Genomic DNA, 20,533 nt, shown 5'->3' with positions numbered 1-20,533 from the left:
GAATGCAAAAGTAGATGCGAGAATTCTGCCAACTTCTACTTAGGCAAGCATTAAAGACAATTTGTAAAATTGTAAAACCATGCTATTATTCTATTTTTTTTTTTTTAGAAAATCGTTATTTTTCATAAAAATGTTACCTATAAACATAATGGGGTTTACTGGTAATGGGGTTATCGTGGTTATTTTTAACTACAAACTTTAAAAAAATCCAGTCTGCCAAACGTCTCTTATCCAATGAACTCTCTAAAGCCTCATTAATAGCAGCCAACCAGCACTGACCATTTACCTTCCTAAGAATGACATTTACGTTGTAACATAATCTGGTAGTTGATTCAAGATGCAATTCTCTATATGAAGTTCTTAAGCATACAACATTTGGGTGCCAATACCCCTGAATGCTTTTCCTGTATGAAATGCTGCATCCACATGGGAATAACAAACGTTTCGAGCTACAGAGGATGGCATGATTACCGCCTGCTTCTCCGAATTTTCACGTCCACAGCAACACCGTCTTTGTCGGCATTTACTTATACAATTACCTAAGTATTTCATCATGGTGGCTTTTAAACTATACTCTGAGAACTACAGGTCCATGAAAGTTGTTTCACAGGGCACTCAAGTAAGATTTCATTTTTAAAAAAAGAAGCCCAGTGCTTTGACAAAGAAAAGAAAAAAAAAAAGTTTGGAAACCAGTTCTATTACATTCCATCCTTTATAAAAATTGAAAACCAAAGAGTGAAAACAGTAAAGCTAATCAAAACACAGGCCCTACAGTAAAGAACACTGAGAGGGATGAAACTAAAGGTAAACGTCCCCAGAAGGTAATTATCTGATTATCTACTGTGAGCCACATTTACGGTGGCTGACTGCATTCAATTATGAAAGAAAAGGGTGAGCTGAAATGATGAAACCAGATCAAGAGGTTTTTGAAAGAATTTTTCTCAAGTTACCAAACTAATACGTGTAAGTAATACAGCAATGTGTAATTAAAAAATGGTAGTTTCCTCCCTGCAACCCACTCAGCAAGGTACAAGTTTCCATATGTTTCTATATGCTTATTTGTATAAGCAAATCTATAAGCATTCATATATTTACAGCTGTTTTTTAAATAAAACATGACACATACGATGGGACTTGCTTCCTTTAACAATGTAACCTATACATCTTTCCAAATCAGTAAGATAGAAGATCTATATTCACATGGGTGAGAAACAAACCAAAAAAAAGTATTTATCCAAAAATTAAAAACAACACAAACAAAAAACCACAATCTGGGAATATGAAGTACTCTGGAAGGAGCAGAGTGTGACCTTCTGTGTTGTGATAAGGGAAAACCACATACAAGATTCTGAGAAAGTCCAGAATCCAGGGATCATTTTAATGTCTGATTACCTCTCAACACAGACTACCCCTTGTATTTCTGGTTTATGTTTTTCGGGTGGGTTTTTCTTCTTTGAGGATCATCCTAGTTAACAGAATAACAATAAGGAGTTTAAAGGAGCACAACGAGAAAGTGACATATAAAAAAGATGAGGCTAATCTGGGGCAGTTTTGTTGGGGGGCCTGAGCAAGACGGCTGTCAGGCAGGATTACAGGAGCACAAGGCCCTTTCCTCACAGAATGCTCAAGACTGCTGTCATATGCTCCATCTTGCCACCACACCATTTAATGTCATGATCAGATTTCTTAGGTTTTAAAGACCATGCAGGAGGGAAAAAGATGCCCAGAGACGTGGATGCCAAAAAGAAACAAAACCCCAGAGACTGAACTTCATAATACACTTGATACAAAAACACGAGTGACTTCTATAGCAAAACACATCATTTCCAAATCTGACAAAACTGATTATAGAAGAAAAATCCTTGACTGGATCAGTAAGTAGAGAACACATTGAAAGCCTGTTAAAGACATACCATTAAAAGTGGGGGGGGGGGGGGACACAGCAGACCCTTAAGGCTTTTGTGACCAGTTTCTCCTAAATCTCAAGCAGCAGATAATTACCACGTTATGCAAGCTATTTCCGTGCAGGAAAAAAAAATATCAGTTTTTTATAAAACCAACACAACTGATACCAAAACTTCATGGTGACAGTACTAAAAAGAAAACAACAATTTTCTCAACATAAATGGTACATAGCATTTCACCTTTAGATTCTGCAGACTTGAATCGCAACTTCTAGCAGCCATTTACAATTATAATCAAACCCTAAAGACAAAGCATCTGGAGTGTGTTACTGTACCACTTAAGAAGGCATTATGGTATAGGAGAGGGGAAAAGGACCAGGGGTAGGGCTACAGCACCCAAACACCTCCACGGCATAATGAACTCTGATGTACTCCCTTAGTGAAGAATGTTTATACCAGCGATACAATCCTATCAGTAGATGCTGAAATCATCTAAAACTCCATAATGGTTTCTAATAAAAGGAACAGAAGACTACAATAAACGATAAAAATCTATCAAAAACACGGACGATTCTCATTCCAAAAGGTGCAATATTAAAACCATTTCAATTAGTATCGGCAATTAGAAAGGGATATATCACCATAAACACCATCTTGGCAGTTCCAACCAAAGAAAATGAATAATTGGTTTAACCACTGAAAATAAGGAGATAAAACTATTGCTCTTTTGCTATTACTGAATACCTAGAAAACACAAGAGACTCAAATAAGAAAACTACTTAAATTAGTAAGAAAATAGGGAGGGGTGTCTGGTTGGCTCACTCAAAAGAGCCAGCAACTCTTGATCTCAGAATGGTGACTTCGAGCCCCAGGCTGGGTGTAGAGATTACTTAAAAATAAATCGATTTTTTTAAATTTATAATATAGAGTAAGGTGGCTTAATACAAGAAAAATATTCAAACATTAATAGCTTTTCTCTACATTAGAAATTAGTACTCAGAAATAGAAATACAAGGAAAAATTCCACTCACAATGGCTACAAAACATAGAAAATATTTAAGGAAAGGGGCGCCTGGGTGGCTCAATCGGTTGAGCGGCCGACTTTGGCTCAGGTCAGGATCTCACGGCTCGTGAGTTCAAGCCCCACATCGGACTCTGTGATGACAGCTCAGAGCCTGGAGCCTGCTACGGATTCTGTGTCCCTCTCTCTCTTTGCCCCTCCCCCACTCATGCTCTGTGTCTCTTTCTCAAGAATAAATAAACATTAAAAAAAATTTTAATATTTAAGGAAAAGGTAATAAGGCAAGACACAGGACACATATGAAGAAAAGTATAAAATCTCAGGTAAGGCCATTTTGGGATGGGAAAACTTAATGGCTTTCCCTAAAAATTAACATTTTATGTAATTCTAGATGGATTAAAGACAAATGTAAAAAAAAAAAATCTAAATGTATGGTAAAGCCGCTGATGTATGATAAAGGTGGCATTTCGATTTAGTGAAGAACTTATTTAACATACAGGGAATGACAAGTGACTGTTCATCTGGAAGGAGATGGAAGTTAGGAGGAAAAAAGGTTAATTCCTCTCACGTTACATGAAAATTTCAGGTAAATTAATGTTTTTAAACAACAAAAATCTCTGAAGAAAATCAAGAAGACCACATGTATAATCTAGGGTAGGGAAGACCTTAGCCAAGTGAGGAAAACTAAAAGCGAAATTCGTTTGATTAAATAAAAATTGAACGTTTTACGTGACAACATAGTCAAGATTTACAAAAATTTGCAATGCAAATAACTGATAGGAGTCAGTTATTTACCTATCTTATAAAGTTACCTATCTTATGAAGCAAGTTTATACAATAAGGAAAAAAAACAAAAAGAGCATGCATAAACAAACCATAGAAGAACAAAATCAGACGCCTCTGAACAGAGGAAAACATATCAAACTCAGCTGTAGCTGGAGAAATGTAAATCCAAATTAAAAATCAGATACCACTTTCATCCATCAGACAGGAAAATTTAGAGCGAATACCTGCGGGCGGAGGGGAGGGCAAAGGAACATTTTTCCACATTACTTGCAAAAATGGGAATTGTTATAGCCTTTGAGAAAAGGGATCGGCATCTATTAAAAGCAAAACACACGGGCACCTGGGTGGTTCGGTCAGTTGAGCAGGACTTCGGCTCAGGTCATGATCTCACGGTTCGTGAGTTCGAACCCCACATGGGGCTCGCTGCTGCCAGCGCTGAGCCTGCTTCGCAGAGCCCATTTCAGATCCAGTCCCCCTCTCTCTCTGCCCCTTCCTCGCTCGTGTTCTCTCAAAAATAAATAAACATTAAAAAAAAAATGCAAAACATATATAGTCTTCATCTCAGCAATCCTACAGTCGGAAATCTAATCTCCACAGATGTAAACACAACAATGGGACAAAGTACAGATATTTTAAAGTATTGTTTTCTAGGTGGCCAAAAAACAAAGAAAACCTCCCCAAACTGGAAATAAGGTAAATGCCCATTAATAGCGTAATGGATGAATAACATATGCTGTATTCAAATATACTAATAAATTACACAAATATCTTAGAGAAATCTGCATTGGTGTTACTAAGTAGAAAAAAAGGCAAACCACAAAGTGTACATTATATAATCTCATTGTTTTTTACCATGTGCATCCACACACACACACACACACACACACACACGTATATATAAGCATAGAGAAAAATATGGAAGGAAATATGTGGGATTATCAACAAAAAGGAGGAGGCAAGGAAAAAAGACCACTTTTTTTTTTTAATTTTTTTTTAACGTTTTATTTATTTTTGAGACAGAGAGAGACAGAGCATGAGCAGGGGAGGGTCAGAGAGAGAGGGAGGCACAAAATCCAAAACAGGCTCCAGGCTGTTGAGCTGTCAGCCCAGAGCCCAATGCAGGGCTCGAACCCACGGACCGCGAGATCATGACCTGAGCCGAAGTCGGATGCCCAACCGACTGAGCCACCCAGGCGCCCCAAGACCACTTTTTTTTTTTTAAAAAGCATGTAAATTTCACAATTAAAATTACTTATCATGAATGTGTATCTACATGAATGCATTAAAAACCATCGAATCTAGTATCTCCTAACGTGTAGGAATAGTATCCTACAGTGATAAGTGAAGAAAGTTTCAAATACTGTGTATAAAAAGGTTCTATTTCTGTAAAAAAGCTGAAACAAAGCCCTAACAAATGTGTTTAAATGTCTGTATGAGCAAGGAATAAGCTAGAAAAGGATAATCATTAGACGTTACCATTTGGGGAAGGGGAGAAAGACGGTTCTTTCCATACGCATGTCTGTACTGTCTCCACTGCTGTGGTAAGTAGGTGCTGTATTTGTTCATTGGAAAAGCAAGAAACTAAAGAACCTCAATGAGCTTTCCAGACTTACGCCCCTGCTGGCTCATCATTCTTTGAAGAGCTCAAACCTGCATCAGCAGCTCCCACTTACTGAAGGCTCAGGTGTCAGACTCTGTACGAAGGTCTTTTACATACTGTCATGAGGCCCTCTCCGTTCACTACTAAGTACAACTATGGTCACCGGCCAGGCCCCAAGACCTGACCTTTACTGCCCACCTGCTTGTACTCACCAACCTATGTCCCACATTTTTCTTTAAGTTCTTCTTTCCGGCTGATCTCTTCACTCAGGCAACTGGAAACCGAAACCACCCCTCAAGAGACAGGGCCCAGACGGATTAGAGAGGAACCCCTGACTAGTGCCTGTGTAGAAGGCCCACGGAGGGACCTCCAACTTTACCTCACTGTAATACTAAAATCTCTGCTCAAGGAGGAACACAAGCCTCATTTGCACAGCAGTGCGTGTACAGGTATGTTTCCCCAACACGCCCCGTGGGCTTATGCCCGCCTCTACATGAGATGCTACGGCTTCCCACCAAAACATTCATCCTAACCCTATAAAGAGGGAGCCACGTACCCTTGTTCAGAGTCGTAGCTTTGGAAGTCACTCCCTGTGATCTCCTTATTTGCTGCAAATACAGTTTGCTTTGTGCACAACTCCACCTGGTGTATCTTATTTCAATGTTTTTCAAACAGTAGGACTCAATCCACCACAAATGGATAAATGAATTTAGTGACACCCAACAAGTTTTTTAAAACTTCAGGACAGAAAAGAGGACATTGAGCATGACAAGGATTAAGTACAATTTTGAGAGGGGCGCCTGGCTGACTCAGTCAGTAGAGCGTCAGACTTTGGTTCAGGTCATGATCTCGCGGTTCGAGTTCGAGCCCCACATTAGTCTCACTGCTGTCAGCGTGCAGAGCCTTCTTTGGATCCTCTGTCCCCCTCTCTGCCCCCCCCACCCCCGCTCATTCTCACGTGCGCTCTCTCTCTCAAAAATAAACATTTAAAAAATCTTTTAAAAAATATAATTTTGAGAAACATATATATTTGTATACATGATAGGTTGTGACAGAAAATACATTTCTTACTGTGAGTTATAAAAATAAGCTTGAAAAACTCTTATTTTAACTTTGTATCTCCAAGTGCATACTGTCTGATACGCAGCAAGGGCTCAAAAGTGATTGCAGAAGTAGGGGCGCCTGGGTGGCTCAGTCGGTTGAGCGTCCGACTTCAGCTCAGGTCATGATCTCACAGCTCGGTGAGTTCGAGCCCCGCGTCGGGGCTCTATGCTGACAGCTTGGAGCCAGGAGCCTGCTTCGGATACTGTGTCTCCCTCTCTCTGCCCCTAACCCACTCGCATTCTGTCTCTGTCCCTCTCAAAAACAAATCGTTAAAATTTTTTTTTAAGTGATTGCAGAAGTAAAATCAGTACCTTGCCTGTTCAAATTAAGAACACATTATTCCTTTCGTTTATCCGGCCAGCTATTCTTTTGCATGCTCCCACAGTCACATCACTTCTGTTCCTTTCTGCTTTTTAGCTGCAATCATGAACTTTCTCCTTTAAAACTCAGTCACTTCCATAGCAATGTGTACCTTCTGGATCAGCCTTCTTTTAAACTGTCTAACCTTCCAATGCTAAATACTCCTAAGTTTCACTGTCACGAATCTCCTGTATCATTCAAAAAAAACCTTTACTGTGATTCTGCTATCTCTTTCAACGTACTAGCCTATCTAACACCTTTCCTCCATCCTTAAATTTCTTTTTTACTTTTTTTATTTTATTATTTATTTTGAGTGAGGGAGGGAGGGAGCATGAGCGGGGGAGGGGCAGAGAGCTAGAGAGAGGGAGACAGAGACAGAGAATCCCAAGCAGGCTCTGCACAGTCAGCACGCAGAGCCCAATGCAGGGCTCGACCTCACAAAACTGAGATCGTGACCTGAGCCAAAATCAAGAGTCCGGCGTTTAACCAACTGAACAACCCAGGAGCCCCCCATCCTTAAGTTTTTAAAAACAAGGGTCGACTTTTAGCCTCCACCCCACCTCCCACACCTTCCTAAAATGATGGTCATTTGATTTCTGCTCAAGGTGCTGCAGGACTGCCTAGGACTATACAGAGCAGGTCTTTCTCAGTCTCAAGTGCTCTACAGCAGGCTTCGGACAGCAAACCAACCAACCTGTATCCTCTTCCACCTGGACAAGGACAAACATACGGAAGCACTCAAAACGACGCTAGCTCTGGGCGCCTGGGTGGCTCAGTCGTTTGAGCATCCGACTTCGGCTCAGGTCATGATCTCACAGCTCGTGAGTTCGAGTCCCACATCAAGCTCTCTGCTGTCAGCGCAAAACCCGCTTTGGATCTTCCGTCCCCCCCCCCCCCCCCGCCTCTTCTCCACTTGCTCTCTGTCAAAAATAAATAAATCTTTAAAAAATATAGATGCCGAACTCATAGTAAGTACTATGTAACTCTTAATCTATCATTTATTCCTCCTCATCACCCCTGAATACAGGTCATTGTCCAAGATTCTGCCCTCAGCAGTTTTCTTTTTCTGCCCCTCCCACCTTCTCCCTTGGTCTTGTCAACTACTCACAAGGTTTCCATAAGCCCACCTGTAGGAAAATTACAGATCACTCTCGTAAATCTAAACCTATTTCCTGAACCCCAGATCCACCCTCAATGTTGTCTCTTCCCCATTTCCTTAAATGTTTGTCAGTAATACCGTCATTGGCTCCCATCATTTTCACTTGACTGTTCCTCACCACCAGCACCGCCACCACATGCAAGCAATTTTCAGATTCTGTCAACTCTACCTCCTCAGTGTCTTTTTGTTCCATTTCCTAGCTCAGACCTTCTTTATCACTCATTTACTCTGGCCCTCCAAACTGTTTTCACACCCTCCAAGGCTCAACAACACGTTGCTGTCAGATGAAGGAGGGAGGGAGGGAGGGAGGGAGGGAGGGAAGGAAGGAAGGAAGGAAGGAAGGAAGGAAGGAAAAGAAAAGGAAAGGAAGGAGAAAAGGAGAGGAGAGAAAGAAAGAAGGAAAGAAATGAAAAGAAAAGAAAGAGCATAGCTCTGATTAAATTACTTACCAGGTCAAAAACCCTTCAATGCATCTGCCCTACCTTCCTTAAAAAGCACAGACTTTTCAGCTGGGCATTCAAGAGCTTCCACAAAACAGATGGCAGCAACCCCATCTCTTGGCCTTCTCTTTATTCACAGTACACACAACCTGGCCAAGCAGGAACATTCTTTAGGTGTTCTCTCACTGATGTCTTAGCACATTCCTAACAAGCACTCCTCCACGTATCTTCACACTTCAGTCTGTCAATATTTTACCAATCTTAAATGTCCACTCAAAACTCCAACTCCTCCAGAGGTTTCTTTGTTCCTGGTTACCTTTCTTCCCCTGCCCCAAAGATACTCACTCGCTCTTCTAAGTGTTCTTAGACTTAATGACTCTTAAAGGCCTGCCTGCATTCTGTAATATATTATGGCTATTTACATAATCACCTTAATCTCCCTGCTTAACAAAAAGCTCCTTAAAGGTAAAAACTATTTCTGAAAAATCTTGGGGGCCCTTTAAACATCCAGTACAGCTTCTGATTTTTTTTTTTTTTTAAGAGAAACTTTACAGAAAGTCGTTTAGGACTTCTGGAAAACTTCAGACATCCCTCGGCTATCATGCTAAACACCAAATGAAATCCTAGAAGAAAGGACCCACGGTTTTTAAACAACTTGGGTAAGGGATAAAAATCACCCAAAGAGAGGGTGACAAAAGACAAATGCCTCTGTAGCTCTCAGTGTTTTACACACTGTCCCTGGTAGTTAAGGAGCTTAAATGGGAAGCCAAGATAACTGGATTCCAGTGCCAACTATGCCATTTACTCACTTAGTGCCCTCCAATCACTACTGTCTAAGACTTTTTTCATCTGTCGAATAAGAGACTTCAACTAGATCTTCAAGTTCCTCTCCTTGGGCATCCCGTGTTTCTACAAAACAATCTAACTTGTCCAAGCACCCAAACCCCTGACAAGTCTTCACAGCTTCACCTAAGCCTCACATCCTTAGATTCCTGATTTCCCAATAACTCTGGTCCTGCCTGCTCTGGGCTACTTCAGCACCTTCGATCCCTGGGATCAAATCGAAGTCACAAACTGTCCCTGCCGCTCCACAACTGATCTGAAAGTAGCCTCGGGAAAGGCAATGCATTCTGCTCAGGCAGAAGCTGGGCTGCCTCCTCCCGCTGCTGCTCCATAATAGGAGCGCCCAATGATCCACAGCAGAACTATGTCCCTAAGGTTGCAGCCTGAGTCCCTCCCGACCAGGCTCCCTCCTTTCCAAAACCAAAGGGTTTTCTAAAACGCAACCACAGCCCTCCTCACCCAGCAACTCGAGGTTCATCCCTGAGGACTCTGGCCGCCTGGTCTCAGCTCCAGGAACGACGCCTTTTCCCCCCACCGCCTGCTTTCTGAGATGTGCGCGTAAGTGGGGGCCGCCGCAAATAGCTTAGCGCAGGCTCCGGAGACTTTCTGGTTTAGAAGACCCCGCGGCTTCCGCTTTCTTCCCCCGCCTTCCTTGTTCGTTTCAAATGAGCTGTCCATACATACGCCTAATCAAAAAGAAGAACTAACTCGGAATCACTTGAGTATGATGTTGACTAAGGGGCGAAAAAGCTATCGTCACTTAGTACTTTAAGCAGTGCAGTAATTCGTGGCCGTTTTCGCCCGAATCATGTAGGTGAACGAGAAACTTCAGGCATATAGCTAGACTGCTAGTCCTTCCTGTGTTGTGTGTTCAGCCGCGTTGTCCCGGCCGGCTGCTTCCGATGCCCTCAAGAAAGGTTCCGGGCAAAGTCCGACGGATGTAGGAAAGCGGGAAAGGTCGGCTGTGGTGCACGGATGTGGAGCGGAGCTATAGTCCCCAAGGCGCGTGGTCGTTTGTGTATGTTTCAGTCTCGGGAAAATTACCTCCTATTTGTAAAGATACGCCATTGGTCCCACAGAAATGTACGAGAGCTTTTATTAGGCCTGTGTCTCAGGCTTTACCGTGTACCCAGCGTTGACCAGGACACTGAAAATGAATTGGAATGAGAGGTGGGCTGAGTTCTCACGAGCTCTATCCGACAGGACTGTGGTGAGATACACAAAGCAATTAGAGAAGGCCAGTTGATGGTTGCTCACGAAGAACAAATTCTTTTATCAACAAATTTCAACTATGGGTTCTGTGGGTTATCAGAAGGAAAAGAGTGGTGTAGGCTTACTGTAAAAACAGGACTCGAGCTAGATCACCCTCTGTAGATTTAATGCCGATAATCCCAGCTCCACCCCTTCCTAACCCCGCCCCTTGGGCAAAGTTTTATTCTCTGCGCTTCAGTTTTCTTCTATGTAAAATTGGGGGTGATGATGATGCTAGTACCTACAGGGTTATCGTGAAGATTAAATGAGCTAACACAGATGAAGCGCTTCAAACGGCAAGCGCCCAGTAAATTTTAGCTAGTATTATTTACAAATCCCTTTCCCCTGAATGACCTCCCTTCCTTGAGGCTCTTAAGGGAGATCTCAGCCCCATTGGACCAAATACAGTGATTGAGGCTCAGAGATATTAGGCAGTTTGCGTTCCTTCTCGTATCCAAAACGTTGCCAAAGTGCCATGTAAAATGTTATACTGCCAACAACGGTAAGTAAGTGTGCAGACACTCTTACAATCCTTCGTTACCAGTTCTCTCAAATTCTGCCAATTGGATAAGCGGGGAGATGTCATTGTGACATTTATTTCGTGATGAACTTTTCACATGCATAAATGTGTGTTAGTTTCTTCTGTAGGGTGGCCTGTTCATTCACTTTGCTTGTCTTTTGAATGGAGTATTTGTCTTGTAGGATAATTTAAGTGAAGAATAATATGATCGAATTGATGTTTGAGAAGGAAAACGAGGATATCGTGGAGTAAGATTGATTCGAGAAGTGGAAAGCAGGTAGGAGGTCACTGCAGTAATCCTGTGGAGAGACGAGGAAGACCCGACTCAAAGCCAGGAAAGACGGAAAGAGGAAGGCAATGCGTTCAAGAGAGGGGTAGGAGACAGAACTGACAATGGAAAGGTCTTTTGTATTTGGAAAGCAAAGGAGGTCAGGAGTCTGACATGACTTCTGTGTTTCTAGTTGGGGGGGCAGGGCGTGCTCCGTTTGACAGAGCAGACAATGCAGGAAAAGGAACAGCTTTGGCCAAGATAGATGGGGAGTCCAGACTGGGACATGTTAGGCCTGTGAGAAACTCAAGTGATCATACTGAGTTGGAGTTCACAGAAGAGGTTTAGGCTAAAGATCGACTGCACTTCATCAATTCTAATATGCGTATATTAAATGTGGCTCCCCACATTTAAAAATCTCTTACATTTAATTATACCTCATAATTATTTAGCAGTGGGGTTTTTTCTTTCTTAGTGCTACATAAGATAACTGTGTTTTACAAGTCACGGTTGCTTTGATTTGATGAAAAACAGCATAATTGGTGGACTCTGTTTTACAAGTGTTAGTTGGAGTGTATTAATAGACCAACTACAAAGGAAGGTACCCAGATTTGTATGTTGAAGGGGAGAAAAGGAAATTTAACAATTTTCCTTCTTGGCTTGAAGCAACTTTTAGCTGTCATTCAGACTTTATATCAGAAAAAAAAAATTTCTTGACTAGGTTGAACTTCCATCTCATTAAATACTTTTACAGATTCTCCCTAAATTAAGCCAGCTGGTATTTACATCTCCTACAGGTAAAAATCAGGAATTTTCTGAGCGGAGCACCTCCCAGTCAGCAAGGATCAAATCACGGAATATGGTGAAGGCCAGGAGATTTTTGTAACATTCCAAGGATTTAACCCAGTGGTTCTCAACCTTAGCTGCACATTGGAATTTCTGGGGCACCTCAGAATAATACAGGTGCCTCAGTCCCACACCCAGAGATTCTGCATTAATTGCAAAATCTGCCTAGAGCATTCTTAGGCATTGATATATTTAGAAGATTCTTAGAGATTCTCATGTTCAGACAGGATTGAGAACCATTACTGTAGTATAAGACTGGGGGTGCCCCCCAAATTATTGGCCGAGTCAGGGAGTGAGGACTTTCTCAGAAAATTTTCTCGACCACAATCCATGCTTATTGTGAGAGATTACAGACTTCAAAGATAGGCAGAGCTAAGAAAGAAAACATGAAATAGTAACATCGACACAGCTCTCAGTTCCCTGGAGACAAGAAGGATTAGAAGGAAATTTAATTAATTAATTAATTAACAAAAAAGGCATATACACAAGGTGATTTATTGCAGTATTATTTGTAATTGCAAAAATTTGGAAACAATCTAAGTATTTGTACATTTGTGGTACATTACACAATAGCATACTCAGCAGCTATTAAAAAATGAGGAAGGGGTGGCTTAGTGGGTTAGGAGTCTGACTTTTTTTTTTTTAAGAGAGAACGAGAGCAGGTAGAGGGGAAGAGAGAGAGAGAGAGAGAGAGAGAGAGAGAGAGAGAGAGAGAATCTTAAGCAGACTCCACACCTGCGCAGAGCCTGACACAGGGCTAGATCCCATGACCTTGGGATCATGGCCTGAGTCAAAACCAAGAGTTGGACACTCCACCCACTGAGTCACCCAGGCGCCCCACCCATTTGACTCTTGATTTGGGCTCAGGTCATGATCTCACAATCGTGTGATCGAGCCCTGCGATGAGCTCCATGCTGAGCGTGGAGCCTGCTTGGGATCCTCTCTCCTTCCCTCTCTCTCTGCCCCTCCCCTGCCCTTTCTCTCTCAAAATAAATGAAAAAACTTTTTTAAAAATTAGTACATGAGGAAGAACTCTACGAATTGATATAAAGCGGTTGCCAAGACATATTGCTAAGTGAAAAATGCAAAGCGCAAATGCTGCCCCGAGAAAGAAAGGAATATAAAAAAACAGAGCACATTTGTTCGCTTGTGCAAAAGAAATGCAGTACAGGAAAGATAAATCGGAAACCAAGGCAAGTGGCTACCTGTAGAGGATAGGTGGGAGAAAGATGGAAAAAGGGAGTAAATGAAATGGGGTAGCAGGAATGAGGAGGTAGTGATACTCAGAGTATATATTCATATAGCTGTGCCTCTTAGAGCAGTCTCACATACCCCCAAAATAATGACATAACTAAAACCAACTGGGATGCGGAGAGAGCCCAAATGGAACAAGAAATACTGAAAAATGAACCCATTATAAGTCAAAAACATAGCTACACTAAGAAGGATGGGAAAAAAAAAAAGAAGAATGGGAAGAAAGCAACTAGCATGAGCCCTAGGTTGGGTACCACAAGGCTAGAGACAAAAAAGAACTGCAGAAAAATATCTTCATTAGCTAAACACTGCAATTATTGCACACAATCTCCATTGATGAGTGCTAAAACGAGTAGGGAGAAGTTTGAAGAGAAACAGAATTTGCATAGTCTCAGAATATTTCCTGCAGGATACGTATTAACTACAAAGGGAAGGATAGTAGTTTTACAGTGGGAAACCTGGCAGAAACCACCTTGATCATGTCAGCATCACCAGTAATAAGACAAAGCAACGTCATGAACCTGATAGGATGCATTGAGGACACATTATTACCTGCAGGGTTCTGCCTAATCAAGAGAAAACATCGGAAAAACTCAAATTGCAGGACATTTGACAGAATAACTGATCAATACTCTTCAAAAAAGTCAGCGTCAGGAAAGACAGTCAAAAGAGCTTTCAAAGACTGCATGAGACTAAGAAATAACTATATGCCATGTGGGATCTGGTCGGGAGCCTAGCAGAAGAAAAAGACAGTAGCAAAAAACCTAGTTAAATTCAAGAAGGGTCTTTAGTTAGGAGTATTGTAGCAATATTAATCTTTTTGGTTCTGATAATTGTACTATAGTTATGTAAGATGTTAACATTAGGGGAAGATGGGGGGGATATATGAAAACTCTCAAGACTTTTTGCAATTTTTCTGTAAGTCTAAAATAATTCAATATAAAAAGTTTTTTTTTTTTAAAAAAAGGACATTAACTCCTTCATCAGCTCTTATGAAGATGACTCACCAAGTCAAATGCACACTTTGTACGACGTTCTAGAAGATCATTGCCTAATAATAGAAAGGAAGAGACAAAAGACTTAAAAAGCCAACTTATTCACACTCAAGAAGCAATTCCACATAAAGTTACTGGATCTGAGGAGGGGATAAGAAGTAGGGGGGAAAGGTGGAAAACATAGCACTTGTCTAAGTTATGAATTCCAAAAACAAGCATCACTGATTCCAAGTTTTGACAATTCCTTTTGGAGGCTCTTCCTCCAGGTCCAGAACATGGAGCAGTTTCTTGGCAGGAGACCTGTACAGTCACCCAGGGCCCTACACTTGGAAGGGCTCCACCCTTGGTTTAAAGTTCTACTGTGGCAATCTTGAAATCCTTAATATTTTTTTTAAGTTTATTTATTTATTTTGAGAGAGACAAAGACAGCACAAGTGGGGAAGGGGCAGAGAGAGAGGGAGACCGAGGATTCCAAGCAGGTTCCACACTGTCAGCATGGAGCCCGATGCGGGGCTCGAACTCACGAAACCGTGAGATCATGACCTGAGCTGAAACCAAGAGTCGGATCATTAACCAACGAGCCACACAGTCACCTTGAAATCCTTGATAATTTTTTAACAAGGGAGCCCTGTACATTTTGCACAGGGCCCCACAAATGAGGTAGCAAGTTCAGTGCGCCTCCACTTGTCAACCGTAAGTTAGCAGAAAGAGAAGGCTCATTCACATGATGCACCCTATTCACGCCAGGCCACAGTTGATTGCTCTGTGGATAAGCCCCTGACCCAAGCAGAACCCAATTAGACTCCTTTCCCAAGAATTTGGAATGAGGACTAAGTGGCCCCCATAGTGTAGCACATCTCTTGAAGAGAGTAGATATGAATGAGAGGGCTATTGGCATCTAAAAAATGGAAACCATGCTGGTTGGCTTCAGATTGAATAATAAAGCAGAGGTTCAGAAGCAAGTCAAAGATAACACTTTCTGCATCCAATTTGTTCCTGAGAACATGCTGCATTACGTCCTCTCCTGTGAAATATCCCTGGGCCTTTATAAAAGATAAGCTTTTTTGCTTGTGCTGTCCCAAAGCATTTTTTGATTACAGAGGTCCTAACTAATTCCACTCCCCGAGAATGCTCAGACCCCATTTGTGTTGGGAGGGAACACTTTCAAACTGAAAAGATTTAAAAACCATTTCTAAAACCAAAATAATCATTCAAAGTTGCTTTAAATAAAGAAAACCCACAGTTGCTCCTTTGAAAAAACAAAGGAAAACATTGCCTAAAGGAAAAGGTAACAATAACAATAAAAAACATTATGTGAAGATAGCAAGTTGGTTTCCTCGCAATTCTCTGACTCTCCAAGCCAGTGGAATCATTTTCATCATCTTTACTGGACTGGATGCTAATATACTTGATGAATTTCAAATTCAAGCCCTTTAAAAAACATTAGAGAAAGCCCCTAATGCCATTTTCACTGTAGTTTTTCCCCCCATTTACCCATTTTTCCTTCTATACCCTCTAATTTTACCTTTTTTGTAAGGGAAACTTAAGACGACTTGTTATACAAGTCAGAATTCAAGCTCTGGGCACTTCAAGGAAAGAAAGCAACTGTACTGTTTGGCAATAAATCTGTACAGTGGGATGGAAGAAGAGTTTATTCCCCAATATCTCCACCCTCAGTGGATAAACAGAATCTATTCTGTGAATTCTATAAACAGAATCCAAAGTGTAGCTCATCCCAGGCCAGAATCCAAATACTGAGGGTGTTCATCTCATCTGCTAGGGGTTGTGGAGACTTCTGTTGTGGTGCTCCCAGAAACTGAGATGTTCTCTTTTAGAAGCTTATTCAGAGAACTTGAAAGGGCTCATGTCCAGAATACATAAAGATATACACGAATCCATTTTTTTAAGCTCCACGCCCAATGCGAGGCTTGAACTCATGACCTCAAGATCAAGAGTCACATGTACTACTGACCCAGTCAGCCAAGCGCCCTACAAATCCATTTTTTTTTTCTTTTTTTTACATAGGAGAGGGTGGGGCGTCTGTTTGGCTTAATCAATTAAGCGACTGACTTTGGCTCAGGTCATGATCTCATGGTTGATGATTCCAAGCCCCACATCAGGCTGTCTGCTGTCAGCACAGATCCTGCTTCAGATCCTCTGTCCCCCTCTCTCTGCCTCTCCCCTGCTTGCTTGCTCTCTCTCTCTCAAAAATAAATAAACATTAAAAAAATAAGTAAATAAGAAAAAAAGGAGAGGGGATCCTAGGTGACTCAGTTGATTAAGCATCTGACTCGATTTCGGCTCAGGTCATGATCTCACAGTTTGTGGGATCGAGCCACACGTCAGGCTCTGTGATGACACAAAACAACAACAACAAAAGAGACACCACCCAAAAGAATATATAAAAAGGATCTTCATGAAACTCTTATTCTCAGGGTTGTGAGCTTGAGCCAATTTTTTTGTTTGTTTAAGTTGGAGGAAAGTGCCTGGGTGGCTCAGTCGGTTGAGCAGCAGACTCTTGATTTCAGCTCAGGTCATGATCTCACAGTTGTGAAATCAAGTCCCAGTCAGGCTCCCTCTGAGCATGGGGCCTGCTTGGGATTATCTGTTTCCCTCTCTCTCTGCCCCTCCACCGCTCACACTCTCTTTCTCTCTCAAAATAAACATTAAAAAAAAAAAAAAGATGCTCAATCTCATCAATAATCAGGAAAATGCAAATTAAAGCCGCAATGAGATATTTTACAACCACAACGTTGGCAAAAAAGAGCACTCCAAAGTCTTGTGAGAGAATTCTCTCAAGAGTGTGAATCGGTACATCCACATTGGAAAACAATTCATCATTATGTCGTGAAAATGAAGTTTTGTATGTATTATGACCGGGAAATTCTACATATATATATATATATATATATATATATATATATATATGGAGGAAAAACTGTTGCACAACTGCATCAAGAGAGATGTACAAGCATGTTCATAGCAGTGTTGTTCATAATAACAAAACATGGGAAACAACCCAAATAACTTGGACTCTGCAATGGATACATTATGATAAACTCCCGTGATGAACTATGAATGAAATGTAGCAATGATACACAGCTCATTTGACCTGCTACTTCTCATATCCTGAAACTCCTTCTCCAGCCACATTGGCACCTTCTTGTCACACGAACACGCTAAGCCCTTTTTTCATTTTTATTTTTTTAAGTAAGCTCTGCGCCCAATGTGGAGCTTAAACTCATGACCCAGAGATCAAGAGTCTCCTGGTCTACTGACGGAGCCGGCCAGGCTTCCCATTACATAGAGTTTTTATGGGAATGGTTGATTAACTTCTCAAACAAATATGTTTATATAATGTAATATGTTGATTAATTCCTGATAGAGGACAATTTTGCTCTCTTTAAATAAACCTCTCTTGGTAATTAATTGTTCTTTTGAAATATGGCTGAATTTTTAGTTAGAGAATTTGCATCTTTAATTGGGATTGGTTTGTACAGTTTTCACAGGATCTTTATCAGGTTTCACCATTGATATCACATTAACATCATAAAATGATGTTAATCATTTCAGCAATGTTAGCAATTCTTTTTTTATTCCTAGTTTAAATATTTATTTATTTTTAATGTTAATTTATTTTTGAGAGAGACAGAGCGTGAGTGGGAGAGGGGCAGAGAGAGAGGGAGACACAGAATCCGAAGCAGGCTCCAGGCTCCGAGAGGTCAGCACAGAGCCTGACGAGGGGCTCGAACCCATGAATTGTGAGATCATGACCTGAGCCGAAGTCAGATGTTCAACCAACTGAGCCACCCAGGTGCCCCTAAATATTTTTTTAAGGCAAGAGTGAATGCCTTTATTTTTTTAACATTTTTTTTCATGTTTATTGATTTTTGAGAGGACGTAAGCAGGGGAGGGACAGAGAGAGAAAAGGAGACGCAGAATCTGAAGCAGGCTGCATGCTGTCAGCATGCAGGGCTCCCACTCACAAGCGGTGAGGTATGACCTGAGCCGAAGTCAGAACTTAACCGACTGAGCCACCCAGGTGCCCCAAATACACTTTATGTTTTAGGGCAGTTTTAGGTTGATGGCAGTACTGAGCAGAAGATGGATACAGAGCTTTACCACCGGCCCCCACACATGCAGTCCCCCCCATTATCAATGGCCTCCACCAGAGGGGTATGTTTGTTACATTTGATGAACATATACATGTCATTGTATATGACATGTCATTATCACCCAAAGTTCTTAGTTTATATCACGGTTCACTCTTGCTGTTTGTTGTATATTCTGTGGGTTTTGACAAATACATAATGACATATAACCACCATTATAGTGTCATACAGTGTAATTTCACTGCCTTAAAAATCCTCTGGGCTGTGCCTACTTATCCTGCATACCCCCCAACCCCTGGCATCCAGTGATCCTTTTATGGTTTCCATAGTTTTTGGGGGTTTTAGTTAGTTTGTTTGTTTTTTGTTTTGTTTTTTGCCTTTTCGAGAATGTCGTATAGTTGGAATCATCCAATATGTCGCCTCTTCAGATTGGCTTCTTTTACTTAGCAAAATGCATTTAAGTGTCCTCCTTGCCTTTTCATGGCGTGACAGCTCATTTCTTTTCAGCACCAAATAATATTCCATTGTCTGGATGCACCGGCAACGTTTATTTATCTGTTCACCTACTGAAGGAGATCTTGGTTGCTTCTAAGTTTGGCAATCAGAAACAAAGCTCCCCAAACATTCATGTGCAGGTTTTTGTGTGGATATACTTTTCACTTCCTTTGGATAAATGCCAAGGAGTATGATCACTGGTTTGTATGGTAAGAATATGTTTAGTTTTCTACGAAACCACCAAACTGTCTTCCAGTTTTCATTCTCACCAACAATGAAAAGTTCCTCATTAGCTTGTGGTTTTGTCAGTTTTCTGGATTTTGGCCAATCTAATAAGTGCATAGTGGTATCTCTTGTTTTAATTTGCATTTCCCTGATGACGTATTATGTGGAGCATCTTTTCCTATGCTCATTTGCCATCTATATATCTTCTTTGGTGAGGTGTCTGTTCAGATCTTCTGCCTATTTTTAAATCAGATTGTTTTCTGTTGAGTGTTAAGAGTTCTTTATATATTTTGGATAGGTGTCCTTTACCAGATTTGTCTTTTGCAAACATTTCCTCCCAGTCTGTGGCTTGTCTTTTCATTCTCTTGACGGAGTTTTTCACATTTTAATTTTGACAAAGTCTAGTTTATCAATTCTTTTTTAGATCATGCCTAGTATTGGATCTAAAAGACCTTCATGTGCAAAGTCATCTGCATTTTTCCTATTTTAACTTCTAGGAAGTTTTTTTTTTTTTTTTTAGTTTTTAAAATTTTATTTATTTTGAGAGAGAGAGACAGAGGTAGGGAGGGGCAGAGAGAGAAGGAGAGAGAGAATCCCAAGCAGGCGCCACACTGTCAATGTAGAACCTGATGCTCGAACCACAAGACATGACCTGAGCCGAAATCAAGAGTCAGACGCTCAATCGACTGAGCCACCCAGGTACCCCACTTCTAGGAACTTTGTAGTTTTGCATTTTACATTTAATTTTGTGATCCATTTGGGGTTAACTTTTATGAAAGGTATAAGGTCTGTGTCTAGATTCATTTTCATTGAAGTAAGCTCTACGCCCAGTATGGGGCTGAAACTCACAACCCCGAGATCAAGAGTTGCATTCTCTACTGACTGAACCAGCCAGGCGCCCCTAGGTTCTTTTCTTTGCATGTGGATGTCCAGTTACTGCAGTACCACTTGTTGAAAAGACATTATTTCTCCACTGTATTGCCTTTGCTCCTTTGCCAAAAATCAGCTGACCGTATTTATGTGGGTCTATTTATTCTTTCACCAATACTACACTGTCTTGATTAGTGTAGCTTTTATAAGATTTTATTTATTTTTGAGAGAGAGAGAGAGAGCAAGTGGAGGAAGGGCAGAGAGAGGGGGAGAGAGAGAATCTCAAGCAGGCTCCGCACTGTCAGTGCCGAGCCTGATGTGGGGCTTGAACTCATGAACTGTGATCAGAGCCTTATCGTAAGTCACATGATGTCAATCCTCTGACTTTGTTCTTTTCCTTCAATATTGTGTTAGCTATTCTGGGTCTTTTGCCTCTCCACATAAACGTTACAGTTCATTTGTGGCTAGCCACAAAATAAC

At 41.2% G+C, this 20,533-nt stretch overlaps 1 protein-coding gene and 1 long non-coding RNA gene across 3 annotated transcripts in view; one reads left to right on the top strand and one right to left on the bottom strand.

Moving 5' to 3' along the window:
* Nucleotides 1-9,875, bottom strand: part of RBBP5 (RB binding protein 5, histone lysine methyltransferase complex subunit) — a 35,550-nt gene extending 25,675 nt beyond the window's left edge. The window contains exon 1 of one of the 2 annotated variants that reach the window (XM_015069936.3): nucleotides 9,677-9,875. In XM_015069936.3, coding sequence (XP_014925422.1) covers nucleotides 9,677-9,695 — 19 coding nt within the window. In that variant the 5' untranslated portion in view covers nucleotides 9,696-9,875. The remainder of the gene's footprint in view (nucleotides 1-9,676) is intronic. The other variant, XM_015069937.3, reaches the window with a different exon arrangement.
* Nucleotides 9,876-10,096: 221 nt separating this feature from the next.
* The window catches only part of LOC106972909 (uncharacterized), a 41,903-nt gene continuing 31,466 nt past the window's right edge, over nucleotides 10,097-20,533 (top strand). Inside the window, exons 1-2 of the long non-coding RNA XR_008293232.1 lie at nucleotides 10,097-10,235; nucleotides 11,171-11,265. This is a non-coding gene — a long non-coding RNA (uncharacterized LOC106972909). The remainder of the gene's footprint in view (nucleotides 10,236-11,170; nucleotides 11,266-20,533) is intronic.

This window comes from Acinonyx jubatus, chromosome E4 (assembly GCF_027475565.1).
Source record: "Acinonyx jubatus isolate Ajub_Pintada_27869175 chromosome E4, VMU_Ajub_asm_v1.0, whole genome shotgun sequence".
In the NCBI taxonomy this organism is placed as follows: domain Eukaryota; kingdom Metazoa; phylum Chordata; class Mammalia; order Carnivora; family Felidae; genus Acinonyx; species Acinonyx jubatus.
Note: the sequence above shows the minus strand (reverse complement) of the source record. Positions and strands in the feature narration are given on the sequence as shown.